General features: G+C 35.1%; 2 protein-coding genes across 3 annotated transcripts; one reads left to right on the top strand and one right to left on the bottom strand.

The window, feature by feature from the left end:
• Positions 1-5,987: 5,987 nt before the first annotated feature.
• LOC113756356 (extensin-1-like) lies at positions 5,988-7,503 on the top strand. 2 transcript variants are annotated; one of them, XM_027300047.1, is made up of 3 exons: positions 5,988-6,109; positions 6,245-6,329; positions 6,405-7,503. In XM_027300047.1, the coding sequence occupies exons 1-3, from the start codon at positions 6,092-6,094 to the stop codon at positions 7,274-7,276; spliced, it is 975 nt and encodes a 324-aa protein (XP_027155848.1). In that variant the 5' UTR covers positions 5,988-6,091; the 3' UTR covers positions 7,277-7,503. The 2 variants fall into 2 exon arrangements, with proteins under 2 accessions (XP_027155848.1, XP_027155847.1); XM_027300046.1 differs by lacking the exon at positions 5,988-6,109 and having other exon boundaries at positions 6,116-6,329.
• A 673-nt stretch (positions 7,504-8,176) lies between these two features.
• Positions 8,177-19,593, bottom strand: LOC113756357. Its single transcript, XM_027300048.1, has 14 exons — positions 19,580-19,593; positions 16,128-16,232; positions 15,203-15,352; positions 14,976-15,091; positions 14,359-14,513; positions 13,209-13,297; positions 12,526-13,072; positions 11,548-11,652; positions 10,890-11,053; positions 10,710-10,789; positions 10,341-10,452; positions 9,284-9,358; positions 9,038-9,194; positions 8,177-8,675 (listed from the first exon to the last, which is right to left on the bottom strand). The coding sequence occupies exons 2-13, from the start codon at positions 16,215-16,217 to the stop codon at positions 9,057-9,059; spliced, it is 1,821 nt and encodes a 606-aa protein (XP_027155849.1). The 5' UTR covers positions 16,218-16,232; positions 19,580-19,593; the 3' UTR covers positions 8,177-8,675; positions 9,038-9,056.
• Between the last annotated feature and the right edge of the window lie 8 nt (positions 19,594-19,601).

The following is a 19,601-nucleotide window of genomic DNA, read 5'->3' as shown; positions in this document are numbered from 1 at the left end:
ATTGGGAAAAAAAAAATCTGGGCATGGAGGAGTGTACCATAATTAAGAAAAGACACCCAAAAAAAAAAAAGGAGTGTACCATAATTAGGATGAGTCACGTTAAAGCCAAGGAAAAGTTAGAGAGATGGGCAAACAAACGGACGGATCGGTTTAGCACGAAATAGCATATTATACTGAAAATCACGTGTTCCCCAAATGGCCAAACATACTAGATAGCTAACTAGATAATTTAATAGCTAACATATTTTGATGACTGACAAAAAAAAACTAAGAAATTAAGATTAAAATTGCCCAAAATTAGTTAGAATAAGGCTCATTTGTATCTCCATTATGTTTTAAAACTAGATTAAAGCTAGATATTTATTATTTTCATTGGAATATGATAAAGGAAGCATCAATTCACACAAATTTTGATAAACACTTAAATATAATTGATACTCATTGTGAGCAGCCTATTAGGTTTACGGATACACAACGATAAGTAAATTTATTCACATTTTCTTCCAAAATTACTATATATTTTAGGAAGCATAAATTTTACTCTTGAAACAAATACTTGGTCTCAAATGAAAATCTAACACGGATTAGATTGGTTAGCTAAGTATTAAGGAGGTTTTGGCTTAGTGCTCATAGTTGATGTTTCAGAATTTAGAAATTCTGCAATCTAATAATATCCACAATCCTGTATCAGATATGTCGTTTCTATATAGACCAAGAAATAACAAAATCTTACAGGGATTTAAACTACCAAAACCCAAACCACAACCGAAGAATAAAGTAGTTTTCTAAACAAACAAATTAAATAATAATATAAGACTTGGTTTATAATCCTACAGCGTTACTTATGCCAGGTAGTGGGACAATGAATTGTGGATTGATTAATACCTTTATATTGTGGATAATTGGCTTTTATCGTATGTATAGGTGGCTGTGGATGGGCTCTGTAGTCTGCCAATTTTTAAGAAAACCAAGAACGTACTTACTGCGTACCGTACTGGGCTAGGTTAATGCCAAAGAAAAGTTGAGGTAGGGTATGATCTAGCATGTAACCAATACCAAGCACTTTTATTATATGGCCTTTGTATCTGCATTGATTTTGAAATTGGATAAAGCTACAAGTGTTTTATCTGTGAGAATACAAAAATTGAATACGTTATTCAGAATTGATGCGGCATTACAAGTATCCTTTTAGGTTTATGATGAATAGTTGTACTACGGTAAGTAGATTCTATTCACCTTTCATCTAAACTGATCATTAAGGGAAACATAAAAGTTACTCTTCACACAAATACTTGATTTTAACCTTTAAATAAGAATGTAATACATATTATTGTCAAAATATGTACTAAGATGAAGTCTTTTACTTTAGAAGTTTGGATAGCAAATTTAGAACTCAATGATGGAAAATAATGATGACCCTTAACTTTTGTATAATGGCATCTTCACTAATTTATTTTTCATATAAAACTATATATAAAATTATATAATTTATTTTTCATTGTTGCTATATAAAACTATATATATAAAGATGGAATGCCATTAACAATTATCTTTACTCAAATTCCTTTAAGATTTTTTGGCATGGCATCCACAGCTACATAGGAAGTATCCAAGAGTTTATTACTTTATGTTTACACCTATGGAGTTTTTAATCTCAAACGTCTGAAGGAAAAATTTTCAATTTTTCCAAGTTCATCTTTTCAACAATCAAAATGTGAAAAAACTTACAAAACTAACTAGCTTGCAGTTTATTCACATAATTAATATAAGTTTAACAATTTAGTATTTGGATTGTGATTTTCTGTAGAAAACTTTTTAAGTTTTTCGTGAACACATTTTTCAATCATTTTTTTACTTCACATACATCAAATTACTATAATATATTTTTCTACAAAAACTCCTAAAAATAATGATCCAAACGGGTTGTGAGCTCTTTTAAGTTTTTGTAGCAACAAATATTTCCTCGTGAATTAGGGGCAACAAGAAGAGTTGTTCCTCAGAGGTTAATAACTTTGATTGACTCAAAAAAAAAGAGTACAGTTTGTATTACAAAATGTAAATAGTTGTGTTAATGCCAATTTTTTGTACAAAAAGCTGTGTTTGTACAACTAGGCTAGTGGCACTAGCACGGATCACTAGGCAGAAGAGCTCAGCTTCCTATCAAAATCCCCCTTAGACCAAACCATTTCTAACCATTTCTATCTATTAAATACATCCTTCATACATCTAAGACAACTTTTCACCAAAACTTCATCTTTTTATTACCTTTTTCAAACGCATAAAAAACGATGCAAGTTGTTCTTCCTCGTTTTGGTAGCATGGCTCAAAAGGTTTTTGGCATAGCTAAAAAAATTGGAAAGGAGATGGTGTGATGTCTAGTCCTAATGCGATAGGTTTTGTGCCAGCAGTGCTGTTCTGTTTCAATAGCTGTGATACAAATGGAACAAACAAGGAATGCTAATAATAGAATGAGTTAAACCATGATAAAAGATGCATAGAGGTGAAGAAGGCTGTCAGAGAGAGTGAAAGAAAGGTTATACTGATAGTCAAAAAAGAAGCAGCCAAAATTTTGAAGGAGATGATGAAAATCCATGACAAACAATACTCATCTTCTTGATTTTGGACTGACAAAAGAGTCTCAAATCCAAGCTAGAAAGTTTTCAAAAGGAAGCTGATGTGAAGGAAAAGATGTACTGTAACCAATAAATTTTGGTTCAGTGGCCATAAAAAAGGGACTAACTCCCTCTTTGGGTTGTAGAACCCACCTGCAGTGAAAAAAATTTAAAAGAAGTGCTTTAGCTCCTCTTTAGTCTAGTATACTTAATAGTCCTTTATATAGCCTCTTTATGCTCCCCTCCTTGTAGAATAAAATAGATTAAATTATAGGAATATTATCATTGCAGAAAAAAAAAAAAGGAAGGAGAAGATGTACCTGGATGCCATTAAGGTAAAAGAAAGTGTTGGGTCAATGAGTTTTTGGATTTTTGGATCTTATACCTATTTAGCTTTTGAGTGACTTAGATTCAAGCCTAACACGATATATTTTCCTTAGCATCTCAAGGAGCACTTGTTTTATTTCACATCGTGTTTATAACAACGAAAAAAAAAGAAAGAAACAACTGGACTTTGTTATTAAACTATGTAGCAATATTCCTCATCACCAATTCCTTTCGTATTATTAAACCATGTAGCTGATAAGTCCAGATAGAAAAAGATTAAATTAACGCCTTCTACTAAAACAGAATTGCTAACTCTTCTTCGAGCCATGGCCATAGAATGGCAGACTTTGCTAATGTTGAATTGGCCCCAAAGCCCATGTACAAGATGGGCGGAGTCTAGACCTTAATATTTTTGGTGCGAATCGTGAAACTAGGCCTAGGAGTACAAATGTTGAATGGGCCAAGTGGGGTTTACCAAAGCCCAATTCAGCATGTCTAATAATTTGAATTTATCAAATATGGAGTCTCTTTATAGAGGTACAAAAATCTATATTTGAATTTAGAGCCTTTATTCAACCGGTAAAAGTTCATCAACTAAAAATAATCACTGTATAAAAAATTAATCCTTTATAAATGATCGCTATATAAAAGTTAATCCTAATACTTTATGGTTTATAGCAAATAACCTGCCATGAAACTAGAATACAAGATACAAAGCCTACTCATAAGACTTTTTATTACTTGCAGTCTTCAAGAACAATTACTAATATTATCAATTAATTTCTTTCCATTATTCAATTCTTGAATAGCTCTTAGACTTGCTCAAATTTTGTGCATTTGGCATAAAGGCTTTTGCTGAGGACAACTAGCGTGAAATTGTGGAGCTTTATAAGAATGAAATAAGTCAAATATGAGATTTATTGATTGTTCCGTCTATGAAAAACACACATGACAGCCGACATATGATAACATTTATTCCCACTACTTAAAAAATAAAAGACCTCCTAGTCGTACTCTAGTCAATTTCGTTTATTTTCTGTCGAATTTCATTCTCTTATATTTCGAATTGGTTTTTTGGTACCAAAACACAATAATTCTTCTGTTTCCTTGGGGTAGAGAGAGTACTGTATAAATATTCTTTCATGCAGAATCAATCAATGCTTGTACGGACTAAGCTAAAGAGCAAGATACATACGAAAAAATCAGTCATAATTATACAAAGGTTAATGTATGTTATTGGCATCTCTTTTTTGTTAATAATAAATGACACACTGTTTTTTTTTCATGTGCTTTGGCTCAAAATACTTAAGAGATGGAGCACCATTAGTATTAATGATTCACGTTTCATTAACAATGCTGTCATATAAATTTGAATCTGATTAGTGGTCAATTCTTGGCCCTCCATGCCCATATTTATCCGTAAAACGTGATTTAATTTTGACCCTCCCCACTTCTGTTCCTTTCTCCCGATTCCTCCTTATGAACCCCTCACACTCCAAATTAAGAAAATAATTGGAAAAAAAAAACTTCTAATCGCAAGGTTATCACTCAATGGTATCGGGGTGCGATAAAAGCAAGGGTCCCTTTTACCCTTTTCCTGTCTATAGCATAGCAGTCGATGATATACAATCCTTATTCCTTGGTGTGCTTTTATTAGCCAGCAGCATGCACATAATTTGTGACTTTTGAGAAAAGCCTTGACAACAAGGCAAATAGATTCTTCCCTTTTGCATATGCCCAACTCCACTTGGGACCAAACAATTACTTGCTAAATATGACTTTGGGTAGCCGGCTTGTTCACGTGTGTTTGTATTCTCGAGGGATTTGATCATTTCCCCTCCCTAACTTGTCGATTAAATCTGAGAAAAAGAATATTGGTTAATCGACAAAGCAACTTTGCCAAAATACTAGCAGATTGCAGTTCCCATTTCTCAATGATTTTCCAATTAATTACGTGTCAAGAATTCCAAGGGATTGATGCTCATTTCTCAATTTGGCGTTCCATCTCACTTGGTTATTTTTCCAAAAAGAGTACCAAGTAGAGCTGCGGCTCTGATGCTCCTCTACATTACAGTTAACAAGGTTGTGACCGCTAGATAGCATGAAATATTATTATTGATTTGGTTGATTACAGCTTAGCTTAGATGAGGCCTTAATTGGTTGTAATTAGTGAAAGAGGGATGTTGCATATAGGTTTCCTAGTCGAATCTCGAATCAATTAAATAATGAATGTGAAATTGCTTGCATTGCATACGTGCTATCTTTGCTGTCTTCCAGGATGTTTTTGCCACGCATGTATAAACCGAAAGGTATTCAAATTCATCAGAGAAATTAACATGATTATATCATCAATTCATCTACCACAGCTAGGGGATATCTGGGATTGATTCGCCTCTAACCCAAATTATTATGGCCTTAAAACAAGCCTGACTTCATCAGCAGAAGCGCGAATTTAGTTGACAATAGCTCCTAAACATGGAACAGAACTCTCAATTAACGAAAAGCCCTTGAAAAGGAATCTGAGTAGTGGCATCGATCTTTTATGGAGAAAATGGAACAGACAAAAATTGTTTTTGTCAACATAATCAATCTATTAACTTTGCTTGTTACAAAAGGATTCCCAGAGAGTGGATATCCTTCTTCACCCGTAAAGCTACTTTCCTCAGTTTGACCATTGAGGTAAGAGGAAGTGCCCCATAATTAGCCGTGCATGAATGATCTATACTGCGCTTCACTTTTTATATTTCTTTTATCCCAGTGTCGGCTTTGGATATACAAAGCTAGCTGCAGACGCAACACCACCACCTAGCAATGACCATCCACATTTACCCTAAAAGCAAATTCCCTTTGGCCTCTGGCTCAACATTCAAGGGTCCAAACAAATCACCCGCTCCATTCCTGAGGACCCAGCCCCACCTACCCTTTATCTTTCTCCCCTCTTTAGAAATATGAGATTGACATGTTAAAGCTGTTCAAGCAAGCAGCAAAACTATCCCCATCCCCTTAAAAGAGAGATTCTTTGCATTGTCCCACACATTTCTAACTTTTAAATATTCCCTCTTCGTGCCATGGATTGATTCTCCACATATAGAACGCTTACACCCTGTCCATCTCATACAACCCACTGCTTTCCGTTTCTTTCTTCTTCGGTGATGGTTCCAGAATTGGAGGTATACCAGAAAATCACCAAGCTACACATGCAAACATGCGAATTATATTCTGGTTTAATGTTCAGCGGTACAGATTCTAGGCATCTCAATACTTTCTTCTTACTAGCTCTCTTCTTGTTTTTTGGCGAAATGCAGAAACCTCGAGTCACTGAGATACAGGTCCGGATGGACTGCAATGGATGCGTACAGAAGATCAAGAAAGCTCTTCTTGGTATCAGTGGTAAGTGATCTGCATTAGTCTTTTATCGTTTGTCCCTTCAATCATTTTTAAAAATGGTTTACTGCATTTTTGCAGGTGTATATGAGCTCTACATTGACTTCCCTCAGCAAAAGATAACTATAATTGGGTGTGCTGATCCTGAGAAAATAGTCAAAGCCATAAAAAAGACAAGAAAGACTGCCATCATTTGTTCCCACACAGAACCACCTGATCCACAAGCTCAGCCATCAGACCCAGATAACCAAGGAGAGGCACCGCCCCAGGAGTCCGCCAACCCTCCTCAACAAGAGTCTGCTACCCCTCCTCCATCAGAAGGCCCACCAACTGAAGAGGCATCACCAGCAGAGGCACCAAAAGATCCACCGCCACCAGCAGAAAGTCCAAAACCAGATGCTGCAGAGGCTCCAGCGAGCAAGCCAGTTCAATCCTCAGGACCAAAAGATGTTGAAGAGGTTCATGTAATTTACCACCATCCACCAGACTTTGGCTATAGATACGGGTACAATCCCAGCATGAGTAGTCCAAATATGGGGCAAGGATACATTAGTGGGTACTGGCATTCTTATCCCACCGGTCCAGTATTTAGGCCCGAGCCACCGGCACCGGCACTGGCACCTGCACCTGCACCTGCACCTGCACCCGCACCCCCACCCACTTACGTAACTCATAGCTACAACACACACAGGGCATCACCTTACGTCACTGGATACGAGTATATAAGGCCTCCACCACAATATACACATTCTACAAGGCCAGAGAGCTATCAGCAACCACAGTACAGTGTGCACTATAGCAGGCCGGCTGAGAGCTATCCACTGCCACCACAGTACACACATTATAGCAGGCCAGAGCGCTACAGGGAGGACTATCATTACGGTAACAATGGAAATGGAAATATTACTTCAGTTTTCAGTGATGAAAATCCAAATGCGTGTAGAATAGCCTAGAAGGCTACACGCAAAGCAGACTCGTTCTATGTGAGAGACGTAACTCATCAATGGAGCACAATTAGTCTAGAAAACTACGCACTGCCCATAATAAAACTTCTAAGATGAGCATGTGTGGGAATATTGAAGGAAATCAGATTCTTAGCTTGTAAGAGCAGGAAGCATATATCCCATATTCCACTTTTGACAGACGTCTAATACAAAGAACCAGCATTTATTCCTGTGAAGTTATCAATCTATATTGGTTTCCATATCCTTTAGTTTTGGGATAAATTTCTATTTCAGTTATCATGCAATCTAAATATTATCTTGGCTTGAAAATCTGTCAAAAAGGAAGAAATCAAGCTCAAAAGTCATATTAGGTCACAGCCCATAGATCACTGATGAACCAAACCAAACATGAAGTATGAAACCATCATAATTGATCAGCACTACAACCGATTTTCTATCCTTTAAACGGCAAATCATGAAAGTTAACAATTTCTGCGTTGTGCCTGACAATCATACACGGGAAAGAAAAAGCACAGAAATAGTACCTAAGAAGCCTTTCAAATGTCAAGGAAAATCAGGTCCTACTACCCTTTTCCAGCAGTAGATTCTAGCTTTGAAAACAACTCAAAACACTCCAAAGCCATTATTTTAGGCTCTCTTTTTCCTGATTTACTAATTTATTGTCTTAATTGCTAATTTGCAATTGATTATTTAAAAAAGTTAAATAATCAATTGCAATAGCTACTTTCATTTATTTTTGGAGGAAACACCATGCTCATTATTTACAGACGAATTCTCCTCCCTGCATTTAGAAAAGCTGCTACATATCTAAAACTTTTCATTTAGCTTAAACAAGAAAAGAAAATCAACAAAGATCCACATAAGAAAGACAATTAGCAAAGGCATACATTAAAAATAAGTGCAATATAGCAAAACTTGCATTTCAGAAGTTAAACAAATTAAACATATATATCATCGTGGGGCATCTAGAAATAAGACCAATAAAAAAGAACTAACTCAACTACAAACCCTTTGTCGTGAATTTACAAATTCATTGTCAAAAAAAAAAAAAGAAGGGAAAAAAGAGAGTATTTTGCCTCGTCAGCGAAATAGTTGTATAGTTGGACAAAATTGTCAGGCTGTAGCATGGGTACACAAAATCGGTCCAAACTGTGCAATACCTCCATAAAGATCTGCACACTTGCCAAAAGATGCTCGGAAGTCAAACATACGTAACCTAGCAGAGAAGTGCAGGACCTTGGAAATTCTGAACTTCAAGGAAGATGTTATGAATATGCTGTTAAAACTCAAATTAGATGCCACCAAGACTGCAAATCAGCATCATAGGACCAGAACTCGAGAAATTGGCTTGGAGAGCCTCACAGAGGCAGATAAATAATTGAAAGTCCTGCAAGATTTAACATATCAGAGTATCAGTTCCTAGCTTTAAAAAGGTAGATAAGCTAGCAAAACAGTTTCTTAGTGAACCTAGAACTCATCTATCTATCATACTATGCCAATCATAAACATGTTAATGCACTATCAGTTGTACCAATGTGCACAAGAATAACAAAGCATTTGTCAACCAATAACAAACCATATCAACTACCATAGAAAAGGATTTCCATTCCCAGATACAGCCCCATAGATTAATCGATGCAACATCATTAAAGCATGACATATTCTGGATAGAACACCTCCATTCCCAATTCATTTAGCACTGTAACATACTAAACTTGGTACTGCTAAACCATAGCTTGATAACCTTACCTCTACTTTTGAAAGACACTTATTCATCGCTATCACTATCTATTTGGGAATCTTCATCTACACCATAAAGAACTTCATCTACATCGTCATCTTCACTTTCATCCAATTCCTCATCATGTATTAAAGTAGGTTCATTGCTTTTGGTAGCCTTGTCAATCTGTTAAGACAGTATCTAGGAATAATGAACTACTATTTACACATATAATAGAAAGAAAACTAGTTTAAGGAACTTTTGAAGGACAAAACCTGTGCCATCACAAGTTGCAAACGGCCAGATAATTGCAATAATGACGGCATAGCTGTTTCTTTGGATTTGCACAGCTGAAATAAAAAAAAAGCCTAGGAGTTACATATTAGAAACAATTAAATCATAAAAAACATATGCATATCACGATACGAAGCATTTAGATTGATCCCAGGTGCAACAAAATGCATATGATTCACGCATGAGCATATAATCATTCACTGCTAATGTTCACTCAAGACTCCATGTGAAAACCAATCAAATTTCAACTTCCCAAAAAACCAAAAAAGACTTGAGGGTTAAATTCGCCGAAGTGTAAATGAAACAAGAAAAATTTCCATCACTTAAGGCACAACTTTTGCAGTCATAGAACAATTAGATAATCAAACTCATCAGCACTAGTGTTTCTTATCATTGTGTTAACTAATCATTGATCCAAAGATGTATTATTACAGCTAATATGCGCAAAGATACCATTAATATCCATGTGCATTGCCTGGGAGACTTGTCTGTGAACGGCCCATCATTCTGTCACACAATGCTACCAAAACACATGCATATTGCCCAGCAGCACAATTTTATGGAACAACAAAGTTGTCTCCAAGGAGAAGGAAGAACTACTAATAATCAATGAAGATAATTAAGTAGCTGATGATAGCTTGAAGATAGGTAAAAGATATTCAAGGATATTGGAGACTTGAAGTGTGCCTGTGAGGTTACTAGATTCTCTTCAGAATCCACATTCCAATGCATAGTGCATACAACATCCAGAAAGCAAAATTTACAAGCCTTCAATTATCAAAATGACCACCTATTCTTCTCTAGAATAATCATTCATTGCACTTGGTTTTTCAGTTAAAAAAAAAAAACCACTTCTTCAACCTAGGATGCTCAACAATGATGTAGAACATGAGAGGGGAAAAAATTAACAGAACTACATATAGATGGATTCTTTCAGCAACTACATCATATTTAACCAAAATCAATCATAAAAGAGGGGAAAATCCAAAAGAATGCCCTTTAGGGGAAAAAAACTAAATAAAGAAACATTTATCCAACCTTGTACAAAGACTCAAGAAGTTGAGTCTTTGGCTCCTGAGATACCACGTACTTAATGTGACTCAACAATATACAGTGTATCCATGGAAGCACGTATCTTCCAAAGCATGATCTGTTTGAAGAAAAATCAACACTAATTAAATGTAAATCATATGATATGATACTAAACAGTGACGAAGAAACATGATCACATTTCAAAGAGTCATTCTCCATGCCAAATCACAGTTTTCTTTTTAATAAAACTGATAACTTGCACCATGGCGAGAGTTCCATACCATTAGACTAATAGCATATTGTGAATTGACAGTAGTATCACATTTATTCTGACAAAAATCATTTAAAACTGGACATTAGGAAAAAGAAGCTGACCGGGATTGCCACGCAGCCACCAAGACTTTGAGCAAGTCGTACGCTTCACTAGCTCCAAGAGATACAACGTTTGCTTTCATCTGGGGTATTTCTTCTGTCATCAGTAATCCATTTATTTGCAAAAAGCAACTTGGAAAACAAAAGGGGTTACTTCTCTTCCTCCACAGAGGACGAACATACCTTCCTTGGTGGTGTGCTCACTGCAAGATTTATATCCTTTAAGATGCCAGAATCACTCATGGAGCTAGATGTGAGGCCATCTCTATCGTTAAGGATCCCTAAGGATCTCAGTCGATCCTCCATGGAGAATGTAGCTTGGTCAACATTCAATTTACACAAAGCATCTGCAAAACCCCACAATAATGTTTAAGGGCCAAAACATGCCATCCTATCTTTGCAACCCAGCAACCGAGTGAGGGAAAAAAGACATGATATCAAAACTTGAGCTAAAAATTCCAGATATCAACCAGTTTAACTGGAATGCTATTAGAATAATTCAGTACTAATTATAATGTTAAGAAAGAAACGCTGGGTAACATATGGAGGATATTCCTTACTAAAGGTCTAAAGAAAGAAAGCAAAAGTTGTTGCACGAAGTCAATTGCAGACCATGAATGTTATGGACAATTAAATTTTCAGTACTTGCAGCCGTACACCCAAAACAAAAAAAACAGACACGAGAGAGAAAACCCAACACAGTAGAGTGAATATAAAGTCCTTTAGCGATTGATTACTAAAAGCCAACCAAGCAGAAGAGGTCTGCTCCCCAGACACCTAGACAGAAGTTAAAAGACAGAACCCATATACATCAATTCTCAAGTAGAATCGATCAACATACCTCTACTCACCACAGGCTTAACTCTGTCATTCTTATCAACCAGGTGAAATATCTTAGGCATTGGAAGTAAGGCATCTTCAGCACTTGCACGATCCAAAGCAGTAACTGTTTATCATCAGAAGAATGATAATCAATGCAAAGGAAACATCTATACATATAGATATCTGCAAAGAACAAAGAAGTTAGAATAAATGATATACTGGAGAATCCATGCTTGCCTCATATTCTCTCAAAATAATGACAAATTGATAGTCTACAATTATTTCAACAAATCATGAGGTCACAGGGGTAAAATGATAATCTTGGGAGCTAATTACTAATTTCAACCAACTTAATGGTCTTTATGCCCATCCAAACAACAAAAATAATTCTATTACCAATCAGATAATGAGATGTAATAATTGTTAATAATCAAAACTGATGATAAACCAATTAGGCCAGTCATGCAGAACAGTCAAAGAAATAGCCAATAATGCCAAAAGCATTCAGCTAAGCATCATGTTTTACATGTACACAAATTGTGTTTGAATCAGTGGCAATATATTGAATGTTTTGATGCCTTTTGAATTATGAGGCATGAAAAAGTAATCATGTATGGTGGCAACTGAATGTGCAGGAAGCACCCACACAGAAGACGACACCCAAAGAAAATAAAAAATGAAGCATCCAACGCAATATAACTTGCACGAACCATGTAGTCAACCAAGTCATCTAGCAATTTCATAAAAAATCAGATAATCAGTTGATAGATCATGAATGAAAAGCAGATTCACAGACCATTCATTTAGCAGATTCTGATTTAATTAGACATGAAGTAAAAACATAATTTCACATTTCGTGACATTTAGGGATGTTTATATTCCTAGTAATCTCAAACAACTGAAACTAGCTTGGGATCACTGTCAACAAAAGCAAATAATGAAAATCCAAGATGCTCACAGCAATTTTCTGCACCTATATAGAGAATAACCACCTTACTTTGATTGTGATTGTCTGTTGCTTTCTTAGATTTGTGTGATTGACTGATTGGTAGAAGAAATCCATCAAGTGAACTGCTTAACTTTACATCTGTCCCAGGTTGCACCAAAATTTTTTCAAACAAAGGCTTCACTAATGAACCATATGCGATAAAAACATGACCAAAGCCAGGTTTGGCAACACTTTGTAGCTTTGCAGCAAATATATTAGGCAGTGCTCCCTTGTGCTTCTTTGGTAACGTGTCATCATAAGACATGCAGATTTTTGTGGGCTTCAAATTATTCAATTCCTTTATACTATTCCCATACCAGAAGTAACATACACCCATTTCTGAAATGGCCAAAATACACAGGCCTGCATCATCTGAATCGCTAGTAGCAATGGACCTGCATTCCAAAAAGATAGCAGGATGGTCCATTGAGAGAAAACAGCATGCTGCTTGCTTTTTACCCCCGTCTATCCTCCAAATTGCAACATATCGTTCACCCACAGCAGAAGAAAGGACATATTTTCCATCATCAGAAAAGACCATACAACGGACAGCCCCCTGTTAAGAAGCAATGGGAGAATACTGTGCATTAATTGACACAATACCATACAAATGCACAAACTATTTCCATTAAAGAAAACAAAAGAATAAAGAAAATTTCAGAAAAACAAAAGTAAGTTGCATAACAACTCACAGGATGGCCTGAAAATTTCTGTAGCTTTTTGTGATCTGAAGAACTAAAAATCTTCAACTGTGCTGCAGCAGTAGCTAATATCTTCCCATCTGAATCATTGAACAAAAAGTCGAAAACAGTGATTAGCTCAAAGAAACAAATTCAAAAGGCAAAACTCACATTTGCAACATTCCTATAGACACTTGAGCTAATGAAAGGGAAACACAGATTATTGAATTCATGAAAACAGGAATCAACCAAGCCAAGTATGACAAGATCATCTGGAACTTCTAAAAAAAAGTCATTCAGGGTAAACCATCCAATCAACTATAATGGCTATAATGGCTATAATACTACTCGTGCTCCTCAGAGGGACATTTTTAAGGATTGGAGCCCATCGTAAACACACCCTAAAATCATTTTCACATTTTTTGACACTCTTTTAATGTTGCTAATTTAATGAAATCCTTAGAAATAAGCTGAATAAAATCCATAGAGTGGACATAGAAGCTGTGCAGAAAACCCATTACACCGATGAACTAACTACAAATGAGGCCTTCATTACACGACTTGCCATTGAATATACTTAAATAAAGTTGCTTCGCTACCTTCTTCGTTACCTTCATTTAGTAAACTAATGTAACTTGGTACTTTGTCACTAGAAAACTTGTTTCCAGACAAGAATTACTTTTGACAAACAGGAGATGTTACAGCGAGAAATTGCAAAAATATCACCCCCAAGTTTTAGCGAGAGAGATCATTATAGGAAGCTTAAACTGCTATTTGACGATCAATCAAAATAACCAATCATCCTTATGAAGACACTGGATGTTTTCATAACACCAAACTTAATCTAAATTGCTTTAAAGAAGACCTTATGTTGGATTCTCAACCAAAAAGAAGCACCTTTAGGAATCCTACCAAAGCGCACACAGCTGAAATCATCTCCAGGATTTAGACTTATATGACATCAATGAAAGTATATTATACCATTGTTTGAATTTGGATCCAAAACAACGAATTTTTGACATTATAACTTGCTTGAAAGGACTAGATCTAACAATACCAGTAAAACTATCCTAAATTCTCCAGATCCACCAACTTAAGCAGGATTTTCATAAGGCAAAGGAAATATCTACATTACTTATTGAAATCATATAAACATTCAAACCTGATGACATAGAGATTGATGATATTGACTTTGTAGAAGCTCTGAACTTGTTTGACAAATTGCCTGACATGGAGTCAAGTTCACAAACCATTCCATCAGCACCAGCAGTGCAAATGCATGAACCATGTGGCGCAAATGAAATTGCACTGACTCCTCTGCACATATATAATTCAAAAGAGAAGCTTAGGATACTTAATCATGCAATCTATCTTATGTAGTCTATCTTATGTAGTTCACTTATTTTGTACAGTTTTGAATCATAATAATTGGGATAAGAGAAACTTGCTTCTGGTTTACTTATGTTATTCCAAGAAATCAGCGAAATCCTACATGCATTAATTGGACTTGAAGGCAACATACATTATTTTGCACTAGATTCCTAACTGTGAAAATCTACAAACAATCATTTCATTTACATACCCATAATCTATTTGAGGCCAAGCAATAACTGAATAATCAATCAGTTATAAACAGAACACCATAAAAACTCTGGACAATTTTACGTAGAAATAATTTCCATATGAAAGTAAGTACATCAACAGAAAGCCTCATGTGAAAAATGAAATAAGGCAAGGAAAAACAAATACATCAGAAATATCACATAACCAGCAACTTACCCAGGATGACAATCATTGACTCTCCATTTTAACTGGCCAGCAGCTACATCTAATGCCAATACATCACCACTGCCTGTTCCTAGCACCAATAACGAAGTACCAAGTTTCCTTTTCTTCTGAAAACCAGATGAAGAAACAGACAAACATGTAACAATTCACCAAATTCGCGCATTGAAACTATACAATCAAAACAAACTACGTCTTCAATTGTTTGACAAAAAATTTACCTTCTTGTCCAAGGACAACCACGCCATACACTTATAGTCCACAGAAAGGTGACCACCACTTTCTGGCTTACTAAAAAACTCATTTCTTGTTTCACTTGAGATGATATCTGCAAACTCAGTTTGCACCTGACCCTTCACTGTGTCCCATATCTAACAGCAAGCACAAAAAGAAACCTCACGAATCATCATTAATCCCAATGGAAAACATAAGTTAATACACTGTTGCAATTGGTAAAACTACATCATTCAGACTCTTTTGTCTCCTATGACTTTCAGCACTAAGTGTTCGTTTGGGGAGCTACAGTCAATCGAGACTTTTCAGGATGGAGCAGTTAGAATATCAAGCGTGATACAAGCTGGAATATGAGCTATAGCAATTGGCAAAATACTGTCTAAACACTCCACCAAAAATTGCTTTAACGTATTAATTCATCCCTATATAAGCAGCATCTCCAGTTTTCAAAGTACATTACATACTGTCTCAAATTGGCAATGGCACTGAAAACCATCTACAAGGAAGAAGGATGCACCGACATATGAATAATGACAAGGCTGCAGGACCATGTATGAGGGACAAATTTTAAGCTAAAACTTTGCTAATGTTGGGTTTGTTTGGATTGTGAATTATTAGAGATATTTTTACTTTAGCACTTTTTGTGATGTGATGTATGTGAGATAAAAAGGTGCGTTGGAAATTGTAATGATGATGTAAGCAAATATATTTTGGCAAATAAACCGCAATCCAAACAAACCCGTTGTTTTCCTAATCAAATTCTATTTATAACCTGAGAAAAATATTCTTCCAGCTTCCAAGAATGACACTTTATGTTAGTTTCAGCAAGAATAAAGTGAAGAGCAAATAGACATAAAAAAGAAAGGAAAGGAAAAAAAAAAAGAAAAAGAGGCAGAGATAAGCCAAGGGTACCTTAATTCGGCCATCACCAGTAGTAATAGCAAAGAAGTCCAAAGAAGGACTAAATGAAGTCAATATATCTCTTATATTGGATGACTTCATGTCCAAAAATTTCACCTAAAAAAAGAAACAAAAATTGTAGGACAATCAAGTCAGGAAAGGAACGCAATTGAAAGATATCATCCTTACCTTTAGCATTAAAAATAATTCTCAACACAAAAAAGACTACAAAACAAATACTATCGAATAGAACAGATCCAATAAAATCTAAAATCGAGCAATCATCTAAGATCAGCAGCAGCAGGATTCATTCCGAACAAAAATTTAACCACGGAAACCTGATCAATTTATGCTAGCAGCAAGCAGACATCTAAGATCAGCTCGCGAGCGGCTCGATTCGTTTGCAGCTCTATTTAGAGGTGTGCATTGAATTCGAATTCGGTAATTCGGAAGTTTGAATTCACAATTTTTCTAAATTCTGGTATAGGAATTACCGACCGATTTCGATTTCAAATTCACCAGTTCCGATTTTGATTTCAATTCCGAATTCAATTCGAAATTCGGTAAATTCCAAATTTCTTTTTTTTTCTTTTTTGTTAGATGTATTGTTATATAATATAAAATTTATATTACATATATTACAAAAATTATTATTATATATAAATATATTATTAAAATATTATTATGTACATAAATATATATTAATATACATATTATAAAACGAAATTGAAATAAAAAATATTATTATTATTCCGATTTCAAAAATTCCATTACCAAATTCGAATAATTCGAAATCGAAAATTCCGATTTCAGTGCCGAATGCCGAATTCCGAATTACCGATTTCAAAAATTCTGAATTCAATTCGAATTCAGTCGGTAAGTCGAAATTTTTCAATTTTGCACACCCCTAGGAGATATGGTTCAAATTACAATAGTACCCTCCAACAGTTAGAAACTATTCTAGCCTCCTTTTATCCCTAAAGGGCTTAGTGGACATTTAACACTTAGACAGACAAAAAATGCCCATGAATAGTAGAGCACTATTTGCCAAAGCAATCAAAACTCAAGGACTTAATTGACATTCGCCACAATTTCAACACAAATTTTTTATAGTCCCTCAGTTTCCTTCGAACATGTGGCACAATGTGGTGCAAAGTCTTGTGTTTTTATATATATGTAAGATATATATATATTATAACAATTTAATATATGTGAGTGTGAGGTAAAAGGTTATTAAAAAAATGCGTTTACAAGACATGACAAAAAAAATTTCAAAAATTTAGCAAACGGTTTGAATTAGCTGCTTTTTTGGATATTTTTGAAATATTTTTTTTCGAAAAATCAGCAAATGGTCTGGATTAGCTGTTTTTTTAAGTGTTTTTGAAATATTTTACTATAATAATAAATATTTAAAAAATTTACTATAGATTTGTTTTATGATTTTTGAAATATATTTTAAAATATTTTAATTTTTAAAATATTTTTAAAAATTAACACTACCACCCATCGCCACCACTCACCATCTCCATCACCTCCTCTCTCCTCCTTCTCATCCTCCCTTTCTTTCCTTCCATCAGTCTCGTTTCTCGCCGCTCTATTTTCCCCTTAATTTGGTCTCGACCAAATTGAGAGGGAAAGGCAGGGAATTGTGAGAAAGAGGAGTAGAGGAAGAGGGGAGGAGTGGAGAAAGAGTGAGGGGGAGGAGGATGGAGACGATGATGGCATTGGTCAGCAAGGATGGCGGTAGTGATAAGGGGTGGTGATGATAAATGGAAAAGAATATGATGTAAAATTTATTTTTAAAATTTTTCTTATATTTTTTAATTGTTTTTGATATATTATATAAATAAGATATTTTTAAATTTATTTTTGTTTGTATACTTAGGGGTGCAAACGAGCCGAGCCCAGTCGAACATTGAACTTATCGAGTCAGACTCGACTATTGTACACTCGAGCTCGAGAAAATTGAGCTCGAGTTTGACTCGATAAGGCTCGATCTACTCAACTCGACAAGAGCTCGAAATGGCTCGAATTCAGCTCAAAATTTTCTATCACTAAACATAACCAGCTTTATTTAACCTGACTCCAATAGCACATTTTAAGCTATTCAATGCCTTGCACACTTGAATTTAACAATTCCAAACATGAATCAAAAGTAACAACAAACAAGTTCTTCATTGTCCAATAATACATGCACGAAATCAGAAACAAATGTCCACAACTCCACATACATAATTGTTTAGACAATTTTTCGATTCAAATGTCCAACACCTCAAACAAACTCAAAAACAAGGAACAAATAGTTTGAAATCACTCTAGATTAAGTCCTCCAGCAACCAATAGCCTCGAGTCTTGGATACTTTCGCCCACAGCCATGCACTAAGTATCAATAGAAACAAAAACAAGACATTTGACTTCAAGCAAAATAGTCTAACATAGCTAACTCAAGATAATCAATCCCAATTTGAAGCAAAATAGACTAACATAATCAACTCAAGATAACCGATGTCATTTTCTACATAAATGGAAAGATTATAAATATGCCACAAGCTAAAAGCTGAATACATAGATTACCTAAAAAAATGTAAAGCCTCAAGGTATAGGTAATAAGTGTGGATTTGATGATATCTCTAATTCGGGCATCAGTTGTCACCATTTAACATTTTGCTTCTTAGTTGAGTTTTGCGTATTTACTCTTACCCTTGACTAAATATCATCAAACTCATTCCATTAGTGCACAAATCTGTCATATCTTTAACATTCATACTTTCTCCTATCACCAACAGCCGAAAAGGCCATGCAAATATTTCAAGTTCTTCTTGAGTACTACAATTAGACGGATTAAATAAAAAATTGATTAAGTTCACTAAGCACATAATTTTTAAACGCAATCCAGCTTGCATTTTCTAACAGGACAAGCTAAAAATTATCCCAGAATGAGAAAATAAAAAGTGAACAATCAAAAACTACAAACCAAAAGTATTTCAATCAAACAGAAGGTATATTCCATGAAAATGTATGTAAGAAGTTAAAAAAAGAAACCCAACATTCTTACCAATCTTCAAAAAACCGTCCCTAACAATAATAACAGATCCAAATTCAAAAAAAAAAGAAAATAAGGAGAAAAAAGTACATTGACAAAAACGCTTGTTCCAATCAATAATCAGTACAATCTTAATTCACCGAATACCTGAGAAGAGAGAATTTTTTTTTTCGGCTAATTGATTGAAATTGGGGACGGAAATGGGAAGGAAGAGGCGCTCTAATTCTAACGAGAGCTCCGTTGCCATTAACAGGAAAGAGGAAATTAATAGTAATAATTTTACATCTAAACATTCTACAACAGGAAAGAGGTGAAGAAGTCCATCTGGCTTTAATGACAGGAAACAATCACTTATTCTACCACCAAGCATCATTATACAGCAACAAAAACAGAAAATAAGGGAAGAAGAGTGATGGATAACCTGTTCGCGAGGCCCTCCACCA

The sequence above is a fragment of the Coffea eugenioides genome, unplaced genomic scaffold (genome assembly GCF_003713205.1).
Source record: "Coffea eugenioides isolate CCC68of unplaced genomic scaffold, Ceug_1.0 ScVebR1_2203;HRSCAF=3192, whole genome shotgun sequence".
Classification (NCBI taxonomy): domain Eukaryota; kingdom Viridiplantae; phylum Streptophyta; class Magnoliopsida; order Gentianales; family Rubiaceae; genus Coffea; species Coffea eugenioides.
The sequence above is the reverse complement of the archived record's forward strand: the minus strand, read 5'-3'. Positions and strand labels throughout refer to the sequence as shown.